Raw genomic sequence first — 17,663 nt, forward strand, 5'->3', positions numbered from 1 at the left:
GCGCACCAAGTGTGGAGTCCTACTAGGACTCCCTAGTCCTAGTAGGATTCCACCTCCCATATGGAATAGGAAAAGAGGAAGGGAAAAAGAGAAGGAAGGAAGGGGGCGCCCCCCTTCCCTAGTCCAATTCGGACCAGACCAAGGGGAGGGGTGCGGCCACCCTTGAGGCCTTTTCCTTCTTTCCCGTATGTCCCAATAAGGCCCAATACGTATTCCCGTAACTCTCCGGTACTCCGAAAAATACCCGAATCACTCGGAACCTTTCCGAAGTCCGAATATAGTCATCCAATATATCGATCGTTACGTCTCGACCATTTCGAGACTCCTCGTCATGCCCCCGATCTCATCCGGGACTCCGAACTCCTTCGGTACATCAAAACTCAATAAAACTGTCATCGTAACGTTAAGCGTGCGGACCCTACGGGTTCGAGAACTATGTAGACATGACCGAGACACGTCTCCGGTCAATAACCAATAGCGGGACCTGGATGCCCATATTGGCTCCCACATATTCTACGAAGATCTTTATCGGTCAGACCGCATAACAACATACGTTGTTCTCTTTGTCATCGGTATGTTACTTGCCCGAGATTCGATCGTCGGTATCTCGATACCTAGTTCAATCTCGTTACCGGCAAGTCTCTTTACTCGTTCCGTAACACATCACCCCGCAACTAACTCATTAGTCACAATGCTTGCAAGGCTTATAGTGATGTGCATTACCGAGTGGGCCCAGAGATACCTCTCCGACAATCGGAGTGACAAATCCTAATCTCGAAATACGCCAACCCAACAAGTACCTTTGGAGACACCTGTAGAGCACCTTTATAATCACCCATTTACGTTGTGACGTTTGGTAGCACACAAAGTGTTCCTCCGGTAAACGGGAGTTGCATAATCTCATAGTCACAGGAACATGTATAAGTCATGAAGAAAGCAATAGCAACATACTAAACGATCGAGTGCTAAGCTAACGGAATGGGTCAAGTCAATCACGTCATTCTCCTAATGAGGTGATCTCGTTAATCAAATGACAACTTATGTCTATGGCTAGGAAACATAACCATCTTTGATTAACGAGCTAGTCAAGTAGAGGCATACTAGTGACACTCTGTTTGTCTATGTATTCACACATGTATTATGTTTCCGGTTAATACAATTCTAGCATGAATAATAAACATTTATCATGATATAAGGAAATAAATAATAACTTTATTATTGCCTCTAGGGCATATTTCCTTCAGTCTCCCACTTGCACTAGAGTCAATAATCTAGTTCACATCGCCATGTGATTTAACATGAATAGTTCACATCACCATGTGATTAACACCCATGGTTCACATCGTCATGTGACCATCACCCAAAGGGTTTACTAGAGTCAGTAATCTAGTTCACATCGCTATGTGATTAACACCCAAAGAGTACTAAGGTGTGATCATGTTTTGCTTGTGAGATAATTTTAGTCAACGGGTCTGTCACATTCAGATCCGTAAGTATTTTGCAAATTTCTATGTCTACAATGCTCTGCATGGAGCTACTCTAGCTAATTGCTCCCACTTTCAATATGTATCTAGACCGAGACTTAGAGTCATCTAGATTAGTGTCAAAACTTGCATGGACGTAACCTTTTACGACGAGCCTTTTGTCACTTCCATAATCGAGAAACATATCCTTATTCCAGTAAGGATAATTTTGACCGCTGTCCAGTGATCTACTCCTAGATCACTATTGTACTCCCTTGCCAAAATCAGTGTAGGGTATACAATAGATCTGGTACACAGCATGGCATACTTTATAGAACCTATGGCCGAGGCATAGGGAATGACTTTCATTCTTTTTCTATCTTCTGCCGTGGTCGGGTTTTGAGTCTTACTCAATTTCACACCTTGTAACACAGGCAAGAAACTCTTTCTTTGACTGTTCCATTTTGAACCACTTCAAAATCTTGTTAAGGTATGTACTTATTGAAAAAACTTATCAAGCGTCTTGATCTATCTCTATAGATCTTGATGCTCAATATGTAAGCAGCTTCACCGAGGTCTTTCTTTGAAAAACTCCTTTATGCTTTGCAGAATAATTCTACATTATTTCCGATCAACAATATGTCACTTACATATACTTATTAGAAATGTTGTAGTGCTCCCACTCACTTTCTTGTAAATACAGGCTTCACCGCAAGTCTGTATAAAACTACATCCTTTGATCAACTTATCAAAGCGTATATTCCTACTCCGAGATGCTTGCACCAGTCCATAGATGGATCGCTGGAGCTTGCATATTTTGTTAGCACCTTTAGGATTGACAAAACCTTCTGGTTGCATCATATACAACTCTTCTTTAATAAATCCATTAAGGAATGCAGTTTTGTTTATCCATTTGCCAGATTTCATAAAATGCGACAATTGCTAACATGGTTCGGACAGACTTAAGCATCGCTGCCAGTGAGAAAATCTCATCGTAGTCAACACCTTGAACTTTGTCAAAAACCTTTTTCGACAAGTCTAGCTTTGTAGATAGTAACACTACTCCAGCGTCCGTCTTCCTCTTGAAGATCCATTTATTTTCTATGGCTTGCCGATCATCGGGCAAGTCAACCAAAGTCCACACTTTGTTCTCATACATGGATCTCATCTCAGATTTCATGGCCTCAAGCCATTTTGCGGAATCTGGGCTCACCATCGCTTCTTCATAGTTCGTAGGTTCGTCATGGTCTAGTAACATAACCTCCAGAATAGGATTACCGTACCACTCTGGTGCGGATCTTACTCTGGTTTACCTACGAGGTTTGGTAGTAACTTGATCTGAAGTTACATGATCATCATCATTAACTTCCTCACTAATTGGTGTAGGAGTCACAGGAACAGATTTCTGTGATGAGCTACTTTCCAATAAGGGAGCAGGTATAGTTACCTCATCAAGTTCTACTTTCCTCCCACTCACTTCTTTCGAGAGAAAACCCTTCTCTAGAAAGGATCCATACTAAGCAACGAATGTCTTGCCTTCGGATCTGTGATAGAAGGTGTACCCAACTGTCTCCTTTGGGTATCCTATGAAGACACATTTCTCCGATTTGGGTTTGAGCTTATCAGGATGAAACTTTTTGACATAAGCATCGCAACCCCAAACTTTAAGAAACGACAACTTTGGTTTCTTGCCAAACCACAGTTCATAAGGCGTCGTCTCAACGGATTTTGATGGTGCCCTATTTAACGTGAATGTAGGTGTCTCTAATGCATAACCCCAAAACGATAGTGGTAAATTGGTAAGAGACATCATAGATTGCACTATATCCAATAAAGTACGGTTATGACGTTCGGACACACCATTATGCTGTGGTGTTCCAGGTGGCATGAATTTGTGAAACTATTCCACATTGTTTTAATTGAAGACCAAACTCGTAACTCAAATATTTGTCTCCGCGATCAGATCGTAGAAACTTTATTTTCTTGTTACGATGATTTTCTACTTCACTCTGAAATTATATGAACTTTTCAAATGTTTCAGACTTCTGTTTCATTAAGTAGATATACCCATATCTGCTCAAATCATCTGTGAAGGTCAGAAAATAATGATACCTGCTACGAGCCTCAATATTCATCGGGCCACATACATCTGTATGTATGATTTCCAACAAATCTGTTGCTCTCTCCATAGTACCGGAGAACGGCGTTTTAGTCATCTTGCCCATGAGGCACGGTTCGCAAGCATCAAGTGATTCATAATCAAGTGATTCCAAAATCCCATCAGTATGGAGTTTCTTCATGCGCTTTACACCAATATGACCTAAATGGCAGTGCCACAAATAAGTTGCACTATCATTATTAACTTTGCATCTTTTGGCTTCAATATTATGAATATGTGTATCACTACGATCGAGATCCAACAAACCATTTTATTGGGTGTATGACCATAGAAGGTTTTATTCATGTAAACAGAACAACAATTATTCTTTTATTTAAATGAATAACCGTATTGCAACAAACGTGATCAAATCATATTCATGCTCAACGCAAACACCAAATAACACTTATTTAGTTTCAACACTAATCCCGAAAGTATAGGGAGTGTGCGATGATGATCATATCAATCTTGGAACTACTTGCAACACACATCGTCACCTCGTCTTTTACTAGTCTCTGTTTATTCTGCAACTCCCGTTTCGAGTTACTACTCTTAGCAACTAAACCAGTATCAAATACCGAGGGGTTGCTATAAACACTAGTAAGTACACATCAATAACATGTATATCCAATATACCTTTGTTCACTTTGCCATCCTTCTTATCCACCAAATAGTTGGGGTAGTTCCGCTTCCAGTGACCAGTCCCTTTGCAGTAGAAGCACTTAGTCTCAGGCTTAGGACCAGACTTAGGCTTCTTCACTTGAGCAGCAACTTGCTTGCCGTTCTTCTTGAAGTTCCCCTTCTTCCCTTTGCCCTTTTCTTGAAACTAGTGGTCTCGTCAACCATCAACACTTGATGTTTTTCTTGATTTCTACCTTCGTCGGTTTCAGCACCACGAAGAGCTCGGGAATTACTTTCGTCATCCCTTGCATACTATAGTTCATCAAGAAGTTCTACTAACTTGGTGATGGTGACTAGAGAATTCTGTCAATCACTATTTTATCTGGAAGATTAACTCCCACTTGATTCAAGCGATTGTAGTACCCAGACAATCTGAGCACATGCTCACTGCTTGAGCTATTCTCCTCCATCTTTTAGCTATAGAACTTGTTGGAGACTTCATATCTCTCTACTCGGGTATTTGCTTGAAATATTAACTTCAACTCCTGGAACATCTCATATGGTCCATGACGTTCAAAACGTCTTTGAAGTCCCGATTCTAAGCCGTTAAGCATGGTGCACTAAACTATCAAGTGGTCATCATATTGAGCTAGCCAAACGTTCATAACGTCTGCATCTGCTCCTGTAATAGGTCTGTCACCTAGCGGTGCATCAAGGATATAATTCTTCTGTGCAGCAATGAGGATAATCCTCAGATCACGGATCCAATCCGCATCTTTGCTACTAACATCTTTCAACATAATTTTTCTCTAGGAACATATTAAAAATAAACACAGGGAAGCAACAATGCGAGCTATTGATCTACAACATAATTTGCAAAATACTATCAGGACTAAGTTCATGATAAATTTAAGTTCAATTAATCAAATTACTTAAGAACTCCCACTTAGATAGACATCCCTCTAATCCTCTAAGTGATCACGTGATCCATATCAACTAAACCATGTCTGATCATCACGTGAGATGGAGTAGTTTCAACGGTGAACATCAATATGTTGATCATATCTACTATATGATTCACGCTCGACCTTTCGGTCTCCGTGTTCCGAGGCCATATCTGTTATATGCTAGGCTCGTCAAGTTTAACCTGAGTATTCCGCGTGTGCAACTGTTTTGCACCCGTTGTATTTGAACGTAGAGCCTATCACACCCGATCATCACGTGGTGTCTCAGCATGAAGAACTTTCGCAACGGTGCATACTCAGGGAGAACACTTATACTTTGATAATTTAGTGAAGGATCATCTTATAATGCTACCGTTAAACAAAGCAAGATAAGATGCATAAAGGATTAACATCACATGCAATCAATATAAGTGATATGATATGGCCATCATCATCTTGTGCTTGTGATCTCCATCTCCGAAGCACCGTGCTTGTGATCTCCATCTCCGAAGCACCGTCATGATCACCATCGTCACCGGCGCGACACCTTGATCTCCATCGTAGTATTGTTGTCGTCTCGCCAACTTATTGCTTTTACTACTATCTCTACCTCTTAGTGATAAAGTAAAACTATTTCATGGCGACTGCATTTCATACAATAAAGCGACAACCATATGGCTCCTGCCAGTTGCCGATAACTCGGTTACAAAACATGATCATCTCATACAACAAATTATATCACATCATGTCTTGACCATATCACATCACAACATGCCCTGCAAAAACAAGTTAGACGTCCTCTACTTTGTTGTTGCAAATTTTACGTGGCTGCTACGGGCTTAGCAAGAACCGTTCTTACCTACGCATCAAAACCACAATGATAGTTTGTCAAGTTGGTGCTGTTTTAACCTTCGCAAGGACCGGGCGTAGCCACACTCGGTTCAACTAAAGTGAGAGAGACAGACACCCGCCAGTCACCTTTAAGCAACGAGTGCTCCGAACGGTGAAACCAGTCTCGCGTAAGCGTACGCGTAATGTCAGTCCGGGCCGCTTCATCTCACAATACCGCTGAACCAAAGTATGACATGCTGGTAAGCAGTATGACTTATATCGCCCCCAACTCACTTGTGTTCTACTCGTGCATAGCATCAACGCATAAAACCTGGCTCGGATGCCACTGTTGGGGAACGTAGTAATTTCAAAAAAATTCCTACGCACACGCAAGATCATGGTGATGCATAGCAACGAGAGGGGAGAGTGTTGTCCACGTACCCTCGTAGACCGACAGCGGAAGCGTTATCACAACGCGGTTGATGTAGTCGTACGTCTTCACGATCCGACCGATCAAGTACCGAACGTACGGCACCTCCGAGTTCAGCACACGTTCAGCTCGATGACGTCCCTCGAACTCCGATCCAGCCGAGTGTTGAGGGAGAGTTTCGTCAGCACGATGGCGTGGTGACGATGATGATGTTCCACCGACGCAGGGCTTCGCCTAAGCTCTGCAACGGTATTCTCGAGGTGTAATATGGTGGAGGGGGGCACCGCACACGGCTAAGAGATCTCAAGGATCAATTGTTGTGTCTCTGGGGTGCCCCCCTGCCCCCGTATATAAAGGAGCAAGGGAGGAGGAGGCCGGCCCTAGGAGGGGGCGCACCAAGTGTGGAGTCCTACTAGGACTCCCTAGTCCTAGTAGGATTCCACCTCCCATATGGAATAGGAAAAGAGGAAGGGAAAAAGAGAAGGAAGGAAGGGGGCGCCCCCCTTCCCTAGTCCAATTCGGACCAGACCAAGGGGAGGGGTGCGGCCACCCTTGAGCCCCTTTTCCTTCTTTCCCGTATGGCCCAATAAGGCCCAATACGTATTCCCGTAACTCTCCGGTACTCCGAAAAATACCCGAATCACTCGGAACCTTTCCGAAGTCCGAATATAGTCGTCCAATATATCGATATTTACGTCTCGACCATTTCGAGACTCCTCGTCATGTCCCCGATCTCATCCGGGACTCCGAACTCCTTCGGTACATCAAAACTCAATAAAACTGTCATCGTAACTTAAGCGTGCGGACCCTACGGGTTCGAGAACTATGTAGACATGACCGAGACACGTCTCCGGTCAATAACCAATAGCGGGACCTGGATGCCCATATTGGCTCCCACATATTCTACGAAGATCTTTATCGGTCAGACCGCATAACAACATACGTTGTTCCCTTTGTCATCGGTATGTTACTTGCCCGAGATTCGATCGTCGGTATCTCGATACCTAGTTCAATCTCGTTACCGGCAAGTCTCTTTACTCGTTCCGTAACACATCACCCCGCAACTAACTCATTAGTCACAATGCTTGCAAGGCTTATAGTGATGTGCATTACCGAGTGGGCCCAGAGATACCTCTCCGACAATCGGAGTGACAAATCCTAATCTCGAAATACGCCAACCCAACAAGTACCTTTGGAGACACCTATAGAGCACCTTTATAATCACCCATTTACGTTGTGACGTTTGGTAGCACACAAAGTGTTCCTCCGGTAAACGGGAGTTGCATAATCTCATAGTCACAGGAACATGTATAAGTCATGAAGAAAGCAATAGCAACATACTAAACGATCGAGTGCTAAGCTAACGGAATGGGTCAAGTCAATCACGTCATTCTCCTAATGAGGTGATCTCGTTAATCAAATGACAACTTATGTCTATGGCTAGGAAACATAACCATCTTTGATTAACGAGCTAGTCAAGTGGAGGCATACTAGTGACACTCTGTTTGTCTATGTATTCACACATGTATTATGTTTCCGGTTAATACAATTCTAGCATGAATAATAAACATTTATCATGATATAAGGAAATAAATAATAACTTTATTATTGCCTCTAGGGCATATTTCCTTCAGTCTCCCACTTGCACTAGAGTCAATAATCTAGTTCACATCGCCATGTGATTTAACATGAATAGTTCACATCACCATGTGATTAACACCCATGGTTCACATCGTCATGTGACCATCACCCAAAGGGTTTACTAGAGTCAGTAATCTAGTTCACATCGCTATGTGATTAACACCCAAAGAGTACTAAGGTGTGATCATGTTTTGCTTGTGAGATAATTTTAGTCAACGGGTCTGTCACATTCAGATCCGTAAGTATTTTGCAAATTTCTATGTCTACAATGCTCTGCATGGAGCTACTCTAGCTAATTGCTCCCACTTTCAATATGTATCTAGACCGAGACTTAGACTCATCTAGATTAGTCTCAAAACTTGCATCGACGTAACCTTTTACGACGAGCCTTTTGTCACTTCCATAATCGAGAAACATATCCTTATTCCAGTAAGGATAATTTTGACCGCTGTCCAGTGATCTACTCCTAGATCACTATTGTACTCCCTTGCCAAAATCAGTGTAGGGTATACAATAGATCTGGTACACAGCATGGCATACTTTATAGAACCTATGGCCGAGGCATAGGGAATGACTTTCATTCTTTTTCTATCTTCTGCCGTGGTCGGGTTTTGAGTCTTACTCAATTTCACACCATGTAACACAGGCAAGAAACTCTTTCTTTGACTGTTCCATTTTGAACCACTTCAAAATCTTGTTAAGGTATGTACTTATTGAAAAAACTTATCAAGCGTCTTGATCTATCTCTATAGATCTTGATGCTCAATATGTAAGCAGCTTCACCGAGGTCTTTCTTTGAAAAACTCCTTTATGCTTTGCAGAATAATTCTACATTATTTCCCATCAACAATATGTCACTTACATATACTTATCAGAAATGTTGTAGTGCTCCCACTCACTTTCTTGTAAATACAGGCTTCACCGCAAGTCTGTATAAAACTATATCCTTTGATCAACTTATCAAAGCGTATATTCCTACTCCGAGATGCTTGTACCAGTCCATAGATGGATCGCTGGAGCTTGCATATTTTGTTAGCACCTTTAGGATTGACAAAACCTTCTGGTTGCATCATATACAACTCTTCTTTAATAAATCCATTAAGGAATGCAGTTTTGTTTATCCATTTGCCAGATTTCATAAAATGCGACAATTGCTAACATGGTTCGGACAGACTTAGGCATCGCTGCGAGTGAGAAAATCTCATCGTAGTCAACACCTTGAACTTTGTCAAAAACCTTTTTCCGACAAGTCTAGCTTTGTAGATAGTAACACTACTATCAGCGTCCGTCTTCCTCTTGAAGATCCATTTATTTTCTATGGCTTGCCGATCATCGGGCAAGTCAACCAAAGTCCACACTTTGTTCTCATACATGGATCTCATCTCAGATTTCATGGTCTCAAGCCATTTTGCGGAATCTGGGCTCACCATCGCTTCTTCATAGTTCGTAGGTTCGTCGTGGTCTAGTAACATAACCTCCAGAATAGGATTACCGTACCACTCTGGTGCGGATCTTACTCTGGTTTACCTACGAGGTTTGGTAGTAACTTGATCTGAAGTTACATGATCATCATCATTAACTTCCTCACTAATTGGTGTAGGAGTCACAGGAACAGATTTCTGTGATGAGCTACTTCCCAATAAGGGAGCAGGTATAGTTACCTCATCAAGTTCTACTTTCCTCCCACTCACTTCTTTCGAGAGAAAACCCTTCTCTAGAAAGGATCCATACTAAGCAACGAATGTCTTGCCTTCAGATCTGTGATAGAAGGTGTACCCAACTGTCTCCTTTGGGTATCCTATGAAGACACATTTCTCCGATTTGGGTTTGAGCTTATCAGGATGAAACTTTTTGACATAAGCATCGCAACCCCAAACTTTAAGAAACGACAACTTTGGTTTCTTGCCAAACCACAGTTCATAAGGCGTCGTCTCAACGGATTTTGATGGTGCCCTATTTAACGTGAATGTAGCTGTCTCTAATGCATAACCCCAAAACGATAGTGGTAAATTGGTAAGAGACATCATAGATTGCACTATATCCAATAAAGTACGGTTATGACGTTCGGACACACCATTATGCTGTGGTGTTCCAGGTGGCATGAATTTGTGAAACTATTCCACATTGTTCTAATTGAAGACCAAACTCGTAACTCAAATATTTGTCTCCGCGATCAGATCGTAGAAACTTTATTTTCTTGTTACGATGATTTTCTACTTCACTCTGAAATTATATGAACTTTTCAAATGTTTCAGACTTCTGTTTCATTAAGTAGATATACCCATATCTGCTCAAATCATCTGTGAAGGTCAGAAAATAATGATACCTGCTACGAGCCTCAATATTCATCGGGCCACATACATCTGTATGTATGATTTCCAACAAATCTGTTGCTCTCTCCATAGTACCGGAGAACGGCGTTTTAGTCATCTTGCCCATGAGGCACGGTTCGCAAGCATCAAGTGATTCATAATCAAGTGATTCCAAAATCCCATCAGTATGGAGTTTCTTCATGCGCTTTACACCAATATGACCTAAGGCGGCAAGAGTGGAACAAAACACCAGGCATAAGGCCGAGCCTTCCACCCTTTACCAAGTATATAGATGCATTAAATTAGATAAGAGGTATTGTGATATCCCAACATAAACATAATCCAACATGGAGCAATCTTCATCTTCACCTGCACCTAGCAACGCTATAAGAGGGGCTGAGCAAAAGCGGTAACATAGCCAAACAACGGTTTGCTAGGAAGGGTGACAAAGGTTAGAGGTTCATGGCAATTTGGGAGGCTAGATAAGCAAGTGGTAGGTAGCGCGACATAGCAATAGAGCGAAACAACTAGCAAGCAAAGATAGAAGTGATTTCGAGGGTATGCTCATCTTGCCTGAGATCCCGCTAGGAAGAAGAACGAGTCCATGAAGAAGACAAACGGACGAAGTCGAACGAATCCTCACAACTCCGGAACGAAACCGAAGGTAACGAGAGAAGCAACCCGGAAAGAAACAAACAACATAGTAAACAACCACCACATAAACATGGCATGATGCAAAAACAAATATGATGCATGTCCGGTATAATGAGGCATGGCATGGCAAAGTGCAACAAACAACACTACAAATTAAATGGAGCTCAATATGCAACGAGTTGCTCTTGTTTATGTACCCAACAATATTAAATGTTGATTAACATGGCAAGAGGTGAAGCATAGTAAACTAACTATTTAAGCAAGTTAAAAGAGGCCGGAAACAATAAACAACCATTCCGGAAAATCCCCACATCAATTATTTAGATTTGGTACTGTTCTGCCTAAAACATTTTAATGTTGTTAAACAGCAAAATGAAGTGCACCGTGTTAAACTAGGCATTTTTCTACCCCATTTACATATAAAGTTTATTAAATTTCGAGTTACGGTTAATTAGTTATGAAATAAATCATTTTAACATGGCATTTAGCAAATTAATACAAACAGCAATTTAAACATTTTAAACATGGATGAGAGTGGCATAATGTGAAACTAGATAAAATTCTAAGCATTTTACATATTAAAATCATTTTAATCCGATGCACGGTTAATTAGTTATTACATGCATGGACATGAGGGGTTTTTCTGCAAAACTAGAATACTCTGGATAATGGACAAAATCGCAGCTCTGGGAAAAAAACTACACGGGCCGAAACTGGCTAGCCCGATAGTGCACTGGAGAGGCTGGGGGCTGCTCACCCTGGGCCAAGGCCCGGCTGGAGAGGAGGACGCCAGGCAGGCCGCGGCAAGGGAGTTGGGCCGGCTGTAGCTTGTGGCCCGCGAGGAAGCAAGCCGCGAGGCTGGGCTCGGCGACGGGTCAACGCGGGGGCGGCAGCGTGCGCTCGTTCTCTGCTCGTTTCCAACAGAAGCAGCAACAGAAGACGGCGACGCAGAAGACGGCGCCGGGGAGGGACTGGCGAAGGGGCGCTGGATCCGGGCGACGGCAGGAGGTGAAGGGCGGCAGGAGGCGGTGGAGCTTGGCGAGCTCGGCGTCGAGGAAGGAGCAGAGACGCAGAGGCGGGGCGAGGGACTTGGCGCAGCGACGGGAATCGAGCGCGGAGGAGCCGGGGATGGCGGATCCAGGCGTGCATGGCAAGAGCTTGGCGATGGCGGCTTCCTCCTTGCGGCTCTTGCACGGGCGTACCTGGGTGAGAGAGAGCATGAGAGGGAAAGGCAACAAGAGAAGAAAGGGAAAGGAAGGAGAGGCGCGAGCGTGGCTGTCCTGCTGGTGGCTGCTAGCAGAACTGCTCGCCGGGGATGACGGCAGGGAGCTAGAGGAGAGGCGCAGGACTTGGAGAAGGGGCACGGCATGGAGGAGCTCGGGAGGGTGCCGCTCTCCCTGGATCAGACGCGGGAGGCTACAGGGGCGCTCGGAGTCGAGGTGGGAGATGGATTGGTCCGGTGGGGAAAACGAGGGAAGGAGAGAGGGTGGCTGTGGGCTTGGATCCCGAGGAAGAGGATTTGGTGGAGTGGCGGCGGCGAGGATTGCTGGATTGGACAGGATAGGTTAGGGTTTGAGCGTTTAAATAGGAAGGGTGGCTAGACTAGGGGCTAAAAGGACCCTCCGATTAAAATCGGACGATCGAGAAAAAAATAGGTAGGGAGTCCAAATAACAAAACGGAGATATTTTGTAGATGTTAGGGGATGATCCGAACCCAACGGTAACAACAATCCGGGTCGGGTTCGGGGAAGTTGTGGACACGCACACGAGGGGGGTCTGAGAGGGGCCGCTGTCGAGAAAGGGGCATGTCGAAAGGTCGACGGGGACAAGCGAGGAGCGGCAACTACGAACGATTGCAGTTTTTAAAAAACAACGACGGCAACGAGTGCCGATGCAATGCGGATGATGCCATGATGAAATGTAACAAACAAATAAAACACACGACGACAACGAAAAACATGGAAGGCGTCTGAAACGTCGGTCTTGGGGCGTTACACGACAGAAGCTCCAGCCTCCGCACGACCTCCCCTCCCCCTCCGCTATGATCCCCTCCTCGCGTGACCCCTTCCCCCCTCCCGCCAGCCCCCTTTTATCTCAAGGTTCAGCTCGTGCTCGAACTCCAGACCCGTGAGTTGCAGGCCAGGCCACCTTGGCGGACTAAGCTCCAATCCGGACACCACTTGCTGCTACGTGCATCAGGGCATCAGATCAGCAAGGTATGCTACCTCTCCCCTCCCTCTCTCCTTCTCCCTATTCTCCCCCACCCGCCTATGTTGAGCTATGTTTCTTCTCTCTTCTATTTTCTGAATTTCTCATGAATCTGTTTTCAAGTATTGTCTTCCGCTATATATATAGTGTTGCAACTTGCTGTTATTGTAATGTTGTGGAATGTGGACTTATTTTTCATTGTTCATGAAGTCTGCTTTGGAGAAAAGAAGAGAGACGAGCAAGTGGGAAAACAATCTTTACTACATGGGCAAACCATGTAGTCATGTACAACTCATTTATTGTTGATTTAATTAGCTATCATTTGCCATAAGGTTGTGTCTATGATGTCGCCACCTCATACTCCATAACAGTGGCGAATCTAGAAAGAAAATGAAGGGTGGGCTCAAAGTTTACGTCCAGAAAACTAAACGCTCTTTTGAAGAAAAAACTGGTTATCTCCTAATCCGTCTGTTCAAATATAATTAAATTTTCCCAGATTACTACTGAAAAGATGTAGTATTTATTAGAACTTTTGTGTAAAAGCATCAAATTTTGAATAAATATTTGAATCTCTTTACTAGATGGATCAATATATCTAGAACTAAACTAGCTACTGACTAGAAGTCTAGAACTAAACTAGTGAAGGACTGAACTAGCTAAACTGCTAAAGCACTGCACAAGATTGAAGTCTCTGAACTAAGAAAGTAGACATGAACTAAGAAAGTAGACAGAGAAGAAAACAGCATGCGCTTCCATCGACCGGGCCTTCTGGACTGGACGACAGCGGAGCTGTGGCTATCCCTGACGAGCGACAAGCGACGGCGGAGCCGGCGAGCTGCAGAGGGCCTGGACGCCTGGACCCTGGGCGACGAGCTCCGCATCTCCCTCGTTTGATTACGGCCTCCGACGGCTAGGTTTCGTGGCCGGCTGCTCCTGCGTGTGCTGGTGGACTCGTGGTCGCCTAATTTGCTTAGATGGGCTGGTTGGACAAGTTTTTCTAGGCTGGGCCTGCCAAATATTCTGAAGCCCAGTACTAATTTTTCTTTTCGCGAAGTTGGAGGGTAGGCTCGAGCCTATCGAAGCCTCCCTGGTGGATTCACCACTGCTCCATAAGTGTTTTAATGTTATCAAGGGGATCGGTCGCCATATAACGTGTTACGCCATAAAAACATTGAGTATCACATACCATAACAAGTCATTTATAACAAGGATTGTAATGCGACTCACTCTACTAAAAAGCACAATGTCGCTGACTCACTCCCGACTAAAAACGGTCACCTGCTCGCATTTAGCAACGGACCAATTGTGTATGTTTCTTTTTAATATGTGTTTATATGTTCACTTTAGATCAGAGAAAAAACCCGATGCCTTCGAATGATGCTTTGAAAATGTCGATTGACAAAGCTTTATGATGGATTGGATTAAAAACTTGTTGTGTTTTACAAAATGAGAAAAGATGCATACAAATAATTGTTCTTCTTTATATATTTCTTACACGTATTCCTATATATTTTTATTTCTGCAGAGTATGAGAGGATGAAGATGGACAAAAGGACTCCATTAGCAATGGTGTCGAGGTGATGTCGTTGGAAGGGGCCAAAAAATTATCGAGTTTTGTATGCAATCAGAACAAAATTGCATTCTACTAGTTATAACCAAACTTAACAACCACGCATAATGACAGGGGTAAGTCGGTTTGCAGCAAGAGGCCCATGCGAACGCGAAGAAACAAAACGAATCTGCGACGGACCAGATCCAGCCTCGCCCCATATAACAAACGAACCCAGCCGCCTGCCTCCCTCCTCCCGTCAGATCATCCTATCTTCCCCGAGCCCGATCGATCCCCCGAAACCCTAGCGCGGCAGCAGCCATGGCGACGGAGACAGAGCCCGCCGCCGCCGCGGCGCCGTGCCTCCTCCTCGGCCCTCCCCTCATCCGCGCCGCACGCCCGTCCCCTGCCACCGCCGCCGCCGCCAGTGCTGACACCGACGCGTCGCACCCGTTCCTCGACCTCCTGGACGCGGCCTTCAACGCGCCGTCGGCCGAGGAGATCAAGGCCGCGCTCAAGCCGCGGAGGGCGCTCACGGAGAACTGCTCCGCCACGTACGCCAACTCGGGCAACCCCTGCCTCGACTTCTTCTTCCAGGTGGTGCCCGACACGCCGCCCGAGCGCGTGCGCTCCCTGCTCGCCGCCGCCTGGACCCACGACGCGCTCACGGCGCTCAAGCTCGCCTGCAACCTCCGCGGCGTGCGCGGCACCGGCAAGTCGGACAAGGAGGGCTTCTACGCCGCCGCGCTCTGGATGCACGAGAACCACCCCAGGACGCTCGCCTGCAACGTCGCCGCGCTCGCCGAGTTCGGCTACCTCAAGGACTTCCCCGAGCTGCTCTTCCGCCTCATCCACGGCGCCGACGTGCGCAAGGTCGCCAAGGCCGGAGTGGAGGACGAGAAGGTGCGCAGGAAGGCCAAGGCCCTGGCCCAGCAGCGGGAGGGCCTCCGCGCCAGGCTCGCCGGCCGGAAGCGCGCCCGCGAGCTGGCGCCCGAGCCCGCCAAGGCCACCTTCAGCGACTTCCTCTCGGCCGCCCTCTCCAAGTTCGGCAAGGGCAAGCCCGTGGAGGTGGAGACCGCCCCTGTCGCGGTCGAGGAGCCGAAGCCGGAGGCGATGGAGGTTGATGCGGAGAAGACGGCGAACAAGCCGCGGCGGATGTCCAAGAAGGTCCGCAAGGTGGCCAAGCTCGCCGTGCAGTCGCTGGAGACGTACTACGGCGACCGCGCCTACCGCTTTCTGTTCGACGCCGTCGCCGAGTTCTTCGCGGCGCTCCTTGCCTCGGACCTCGAGCAGCTGGCCCCCAAAGGCAAGAAGAGGAAGATCGGGCTCGCCGCCAAGTGGTGCCCCACGCCGGGCTCGTCGTTTGATCGCACCACGCTGCTCTGCGAGGCCATCGCCCGCCGCCTCTTCCCGCGCGACTCGGAGCCTGAGCTCGCCCAGCTCTCGGATGACCACTACACGTACCAGGCCATCCGCCGCCTCCGCCGCGAGGTGCTCGTGCCGCTGCGCAAGGTCCTGGAGCTCCCGGAGGTGTACATGAGTGCGCAGCGGTGGTCGGAGCTGCCCTACAACCGCGTGGCCTCGGTGGCCATGCGGCGCTACAAGTTCCTCTTCAAGAAGCACGACGAGGCGCGCTTCGACAAGTACCTGGAGGACGTGGAGGAAGGGAAGGCCAAGATCTCGGCGGGCGCGCTCCTGCCGCACGAGATCGCCGCGGCCGCCTACCGCGGCGAGGACGACAACGTGTCGGAGCTCCAGTGGCGCCGCATGGTGGACGACCTCCGCTCCAAGGGGTCGCTGCGCAACTGCATCTCGGTCTGCGACGTGTCTGGCAGCATGAACGGCACCCCGATGGAGGTGTGCGTTGCGCTGGGCGTGCTCACGTCGGAGCTCAGCGAGGAGCCATGGGCGGGCAAGGTGATCACCTTCAGCTCGACCCCCGAGATCCACCTGATCAAGGGCAAGACCCTTGCCAAGAAGATGGCCTTCGTTAAGCGCATGCAATGGAACATGAGCACCAACTTCCAGGCGGTGTTCGACCAGATCCTCCGCACGGCTGTGAACGCCCGGCTGGCGCCGGAGAAGATGATCAGGACCGTTTTCGTGTACAGCGACATGGAGTTCAACAAGGCGTCGGGGCACGGCGGCGGTGGATACTACGGATACGGATCGCGGCGATCGTCCGGGTCCTGGGACACTGACTACAACGTGATCTGCAAGAAGTTCAGGGACGCCGGGTACGGCGACGTGGTGCCGCAGATCATCTTCTGGAACCTGCGCGACTCCAAGTCGACGCCGGTGACGTCGACGCAGCCGGGGGTGGCCATGGTGAGCGGCTTCTCCAAGAACTTCCTCAAGATCTTCCTGCAGAACGACGGCGTGGTGAACCCCGAGGCCATCATGATGCAGGCCATCGCCGGCGACGAGTACCAGAAGCTGACCGTGTACGACTAGATCAGTACTTGCCGGTTGTCATCAGCTTAGTTAGAATGTTAGTGGTGTTCGATTAGCTTCCTCTTCTTCAGAATTCGTGGTGTTCGATTAGTTTCTTCTTCAGAACTGTGAACAGCTAGTTTACTTTGTTTGATGATTAGTTTTTTTTTTTCGAATTTGAACCAAAATTATGCGTGCAATTTTTTATGTTGAAAATCATATGCTTGAGTTGATAATCATGCTTGGGTAGGATGATTGGAATGTTTGAATGATCAATGGTGTTTGGTAGCTTCTTTTCTGCATTCGAACATGGAAGTTCACCTTGCTGGCATGCATTGGGAGAGCTGTTTCACAGGAGCCAAATTGTAATGTTTCTGTGTGCCAGAACGCACAAACTTTTACTGACACTGAACGAGGAA

General features: G+C 46.5%; 1 protein-coding gene across 1 annotated transcript; it reads left to right on the forward strand.

Moving 5' to 3' along the window:
* The first annotated feature begins 15,025 nt into the window (after positions 1 to 15,025).
* Positions 15,026 to 17,459, forward strand: LOC123141003 (uncharacterized). The gene has a single exon (XM_044560258.1). The coding sequence runs from the start codon at positions 15,133 to 15,135 to the stop codon at positions 17,263 to 17,265; it is 2,133 nt and encodes a 710-aa protein (XP_044416193.1). The 5' UTR covers positions 15,026 to 15,132; the 3' UTR covers positions 17,266 to 17,459.
* The last annotated feature ends 204 nt before the right edge of the window (positions 17,460 to 17,663 follow it).

This window comes from Triticum aestivum, chromosome 6D (genome assembly GCF_018294505.1).
Source record: "Triticum aestivum cultivar Chinese Spring chromosome 6D, IWGSC CS RefSeq v2.1, whole genome shotgun sequence".
Classification (NCBI taxonomy): domain Eukaryota; kingdom Viridiplantae; phylum Streptophyta; class Magnoliopsida; order Poales; family Poaceae; genus Triticum; species Triticum aestivum.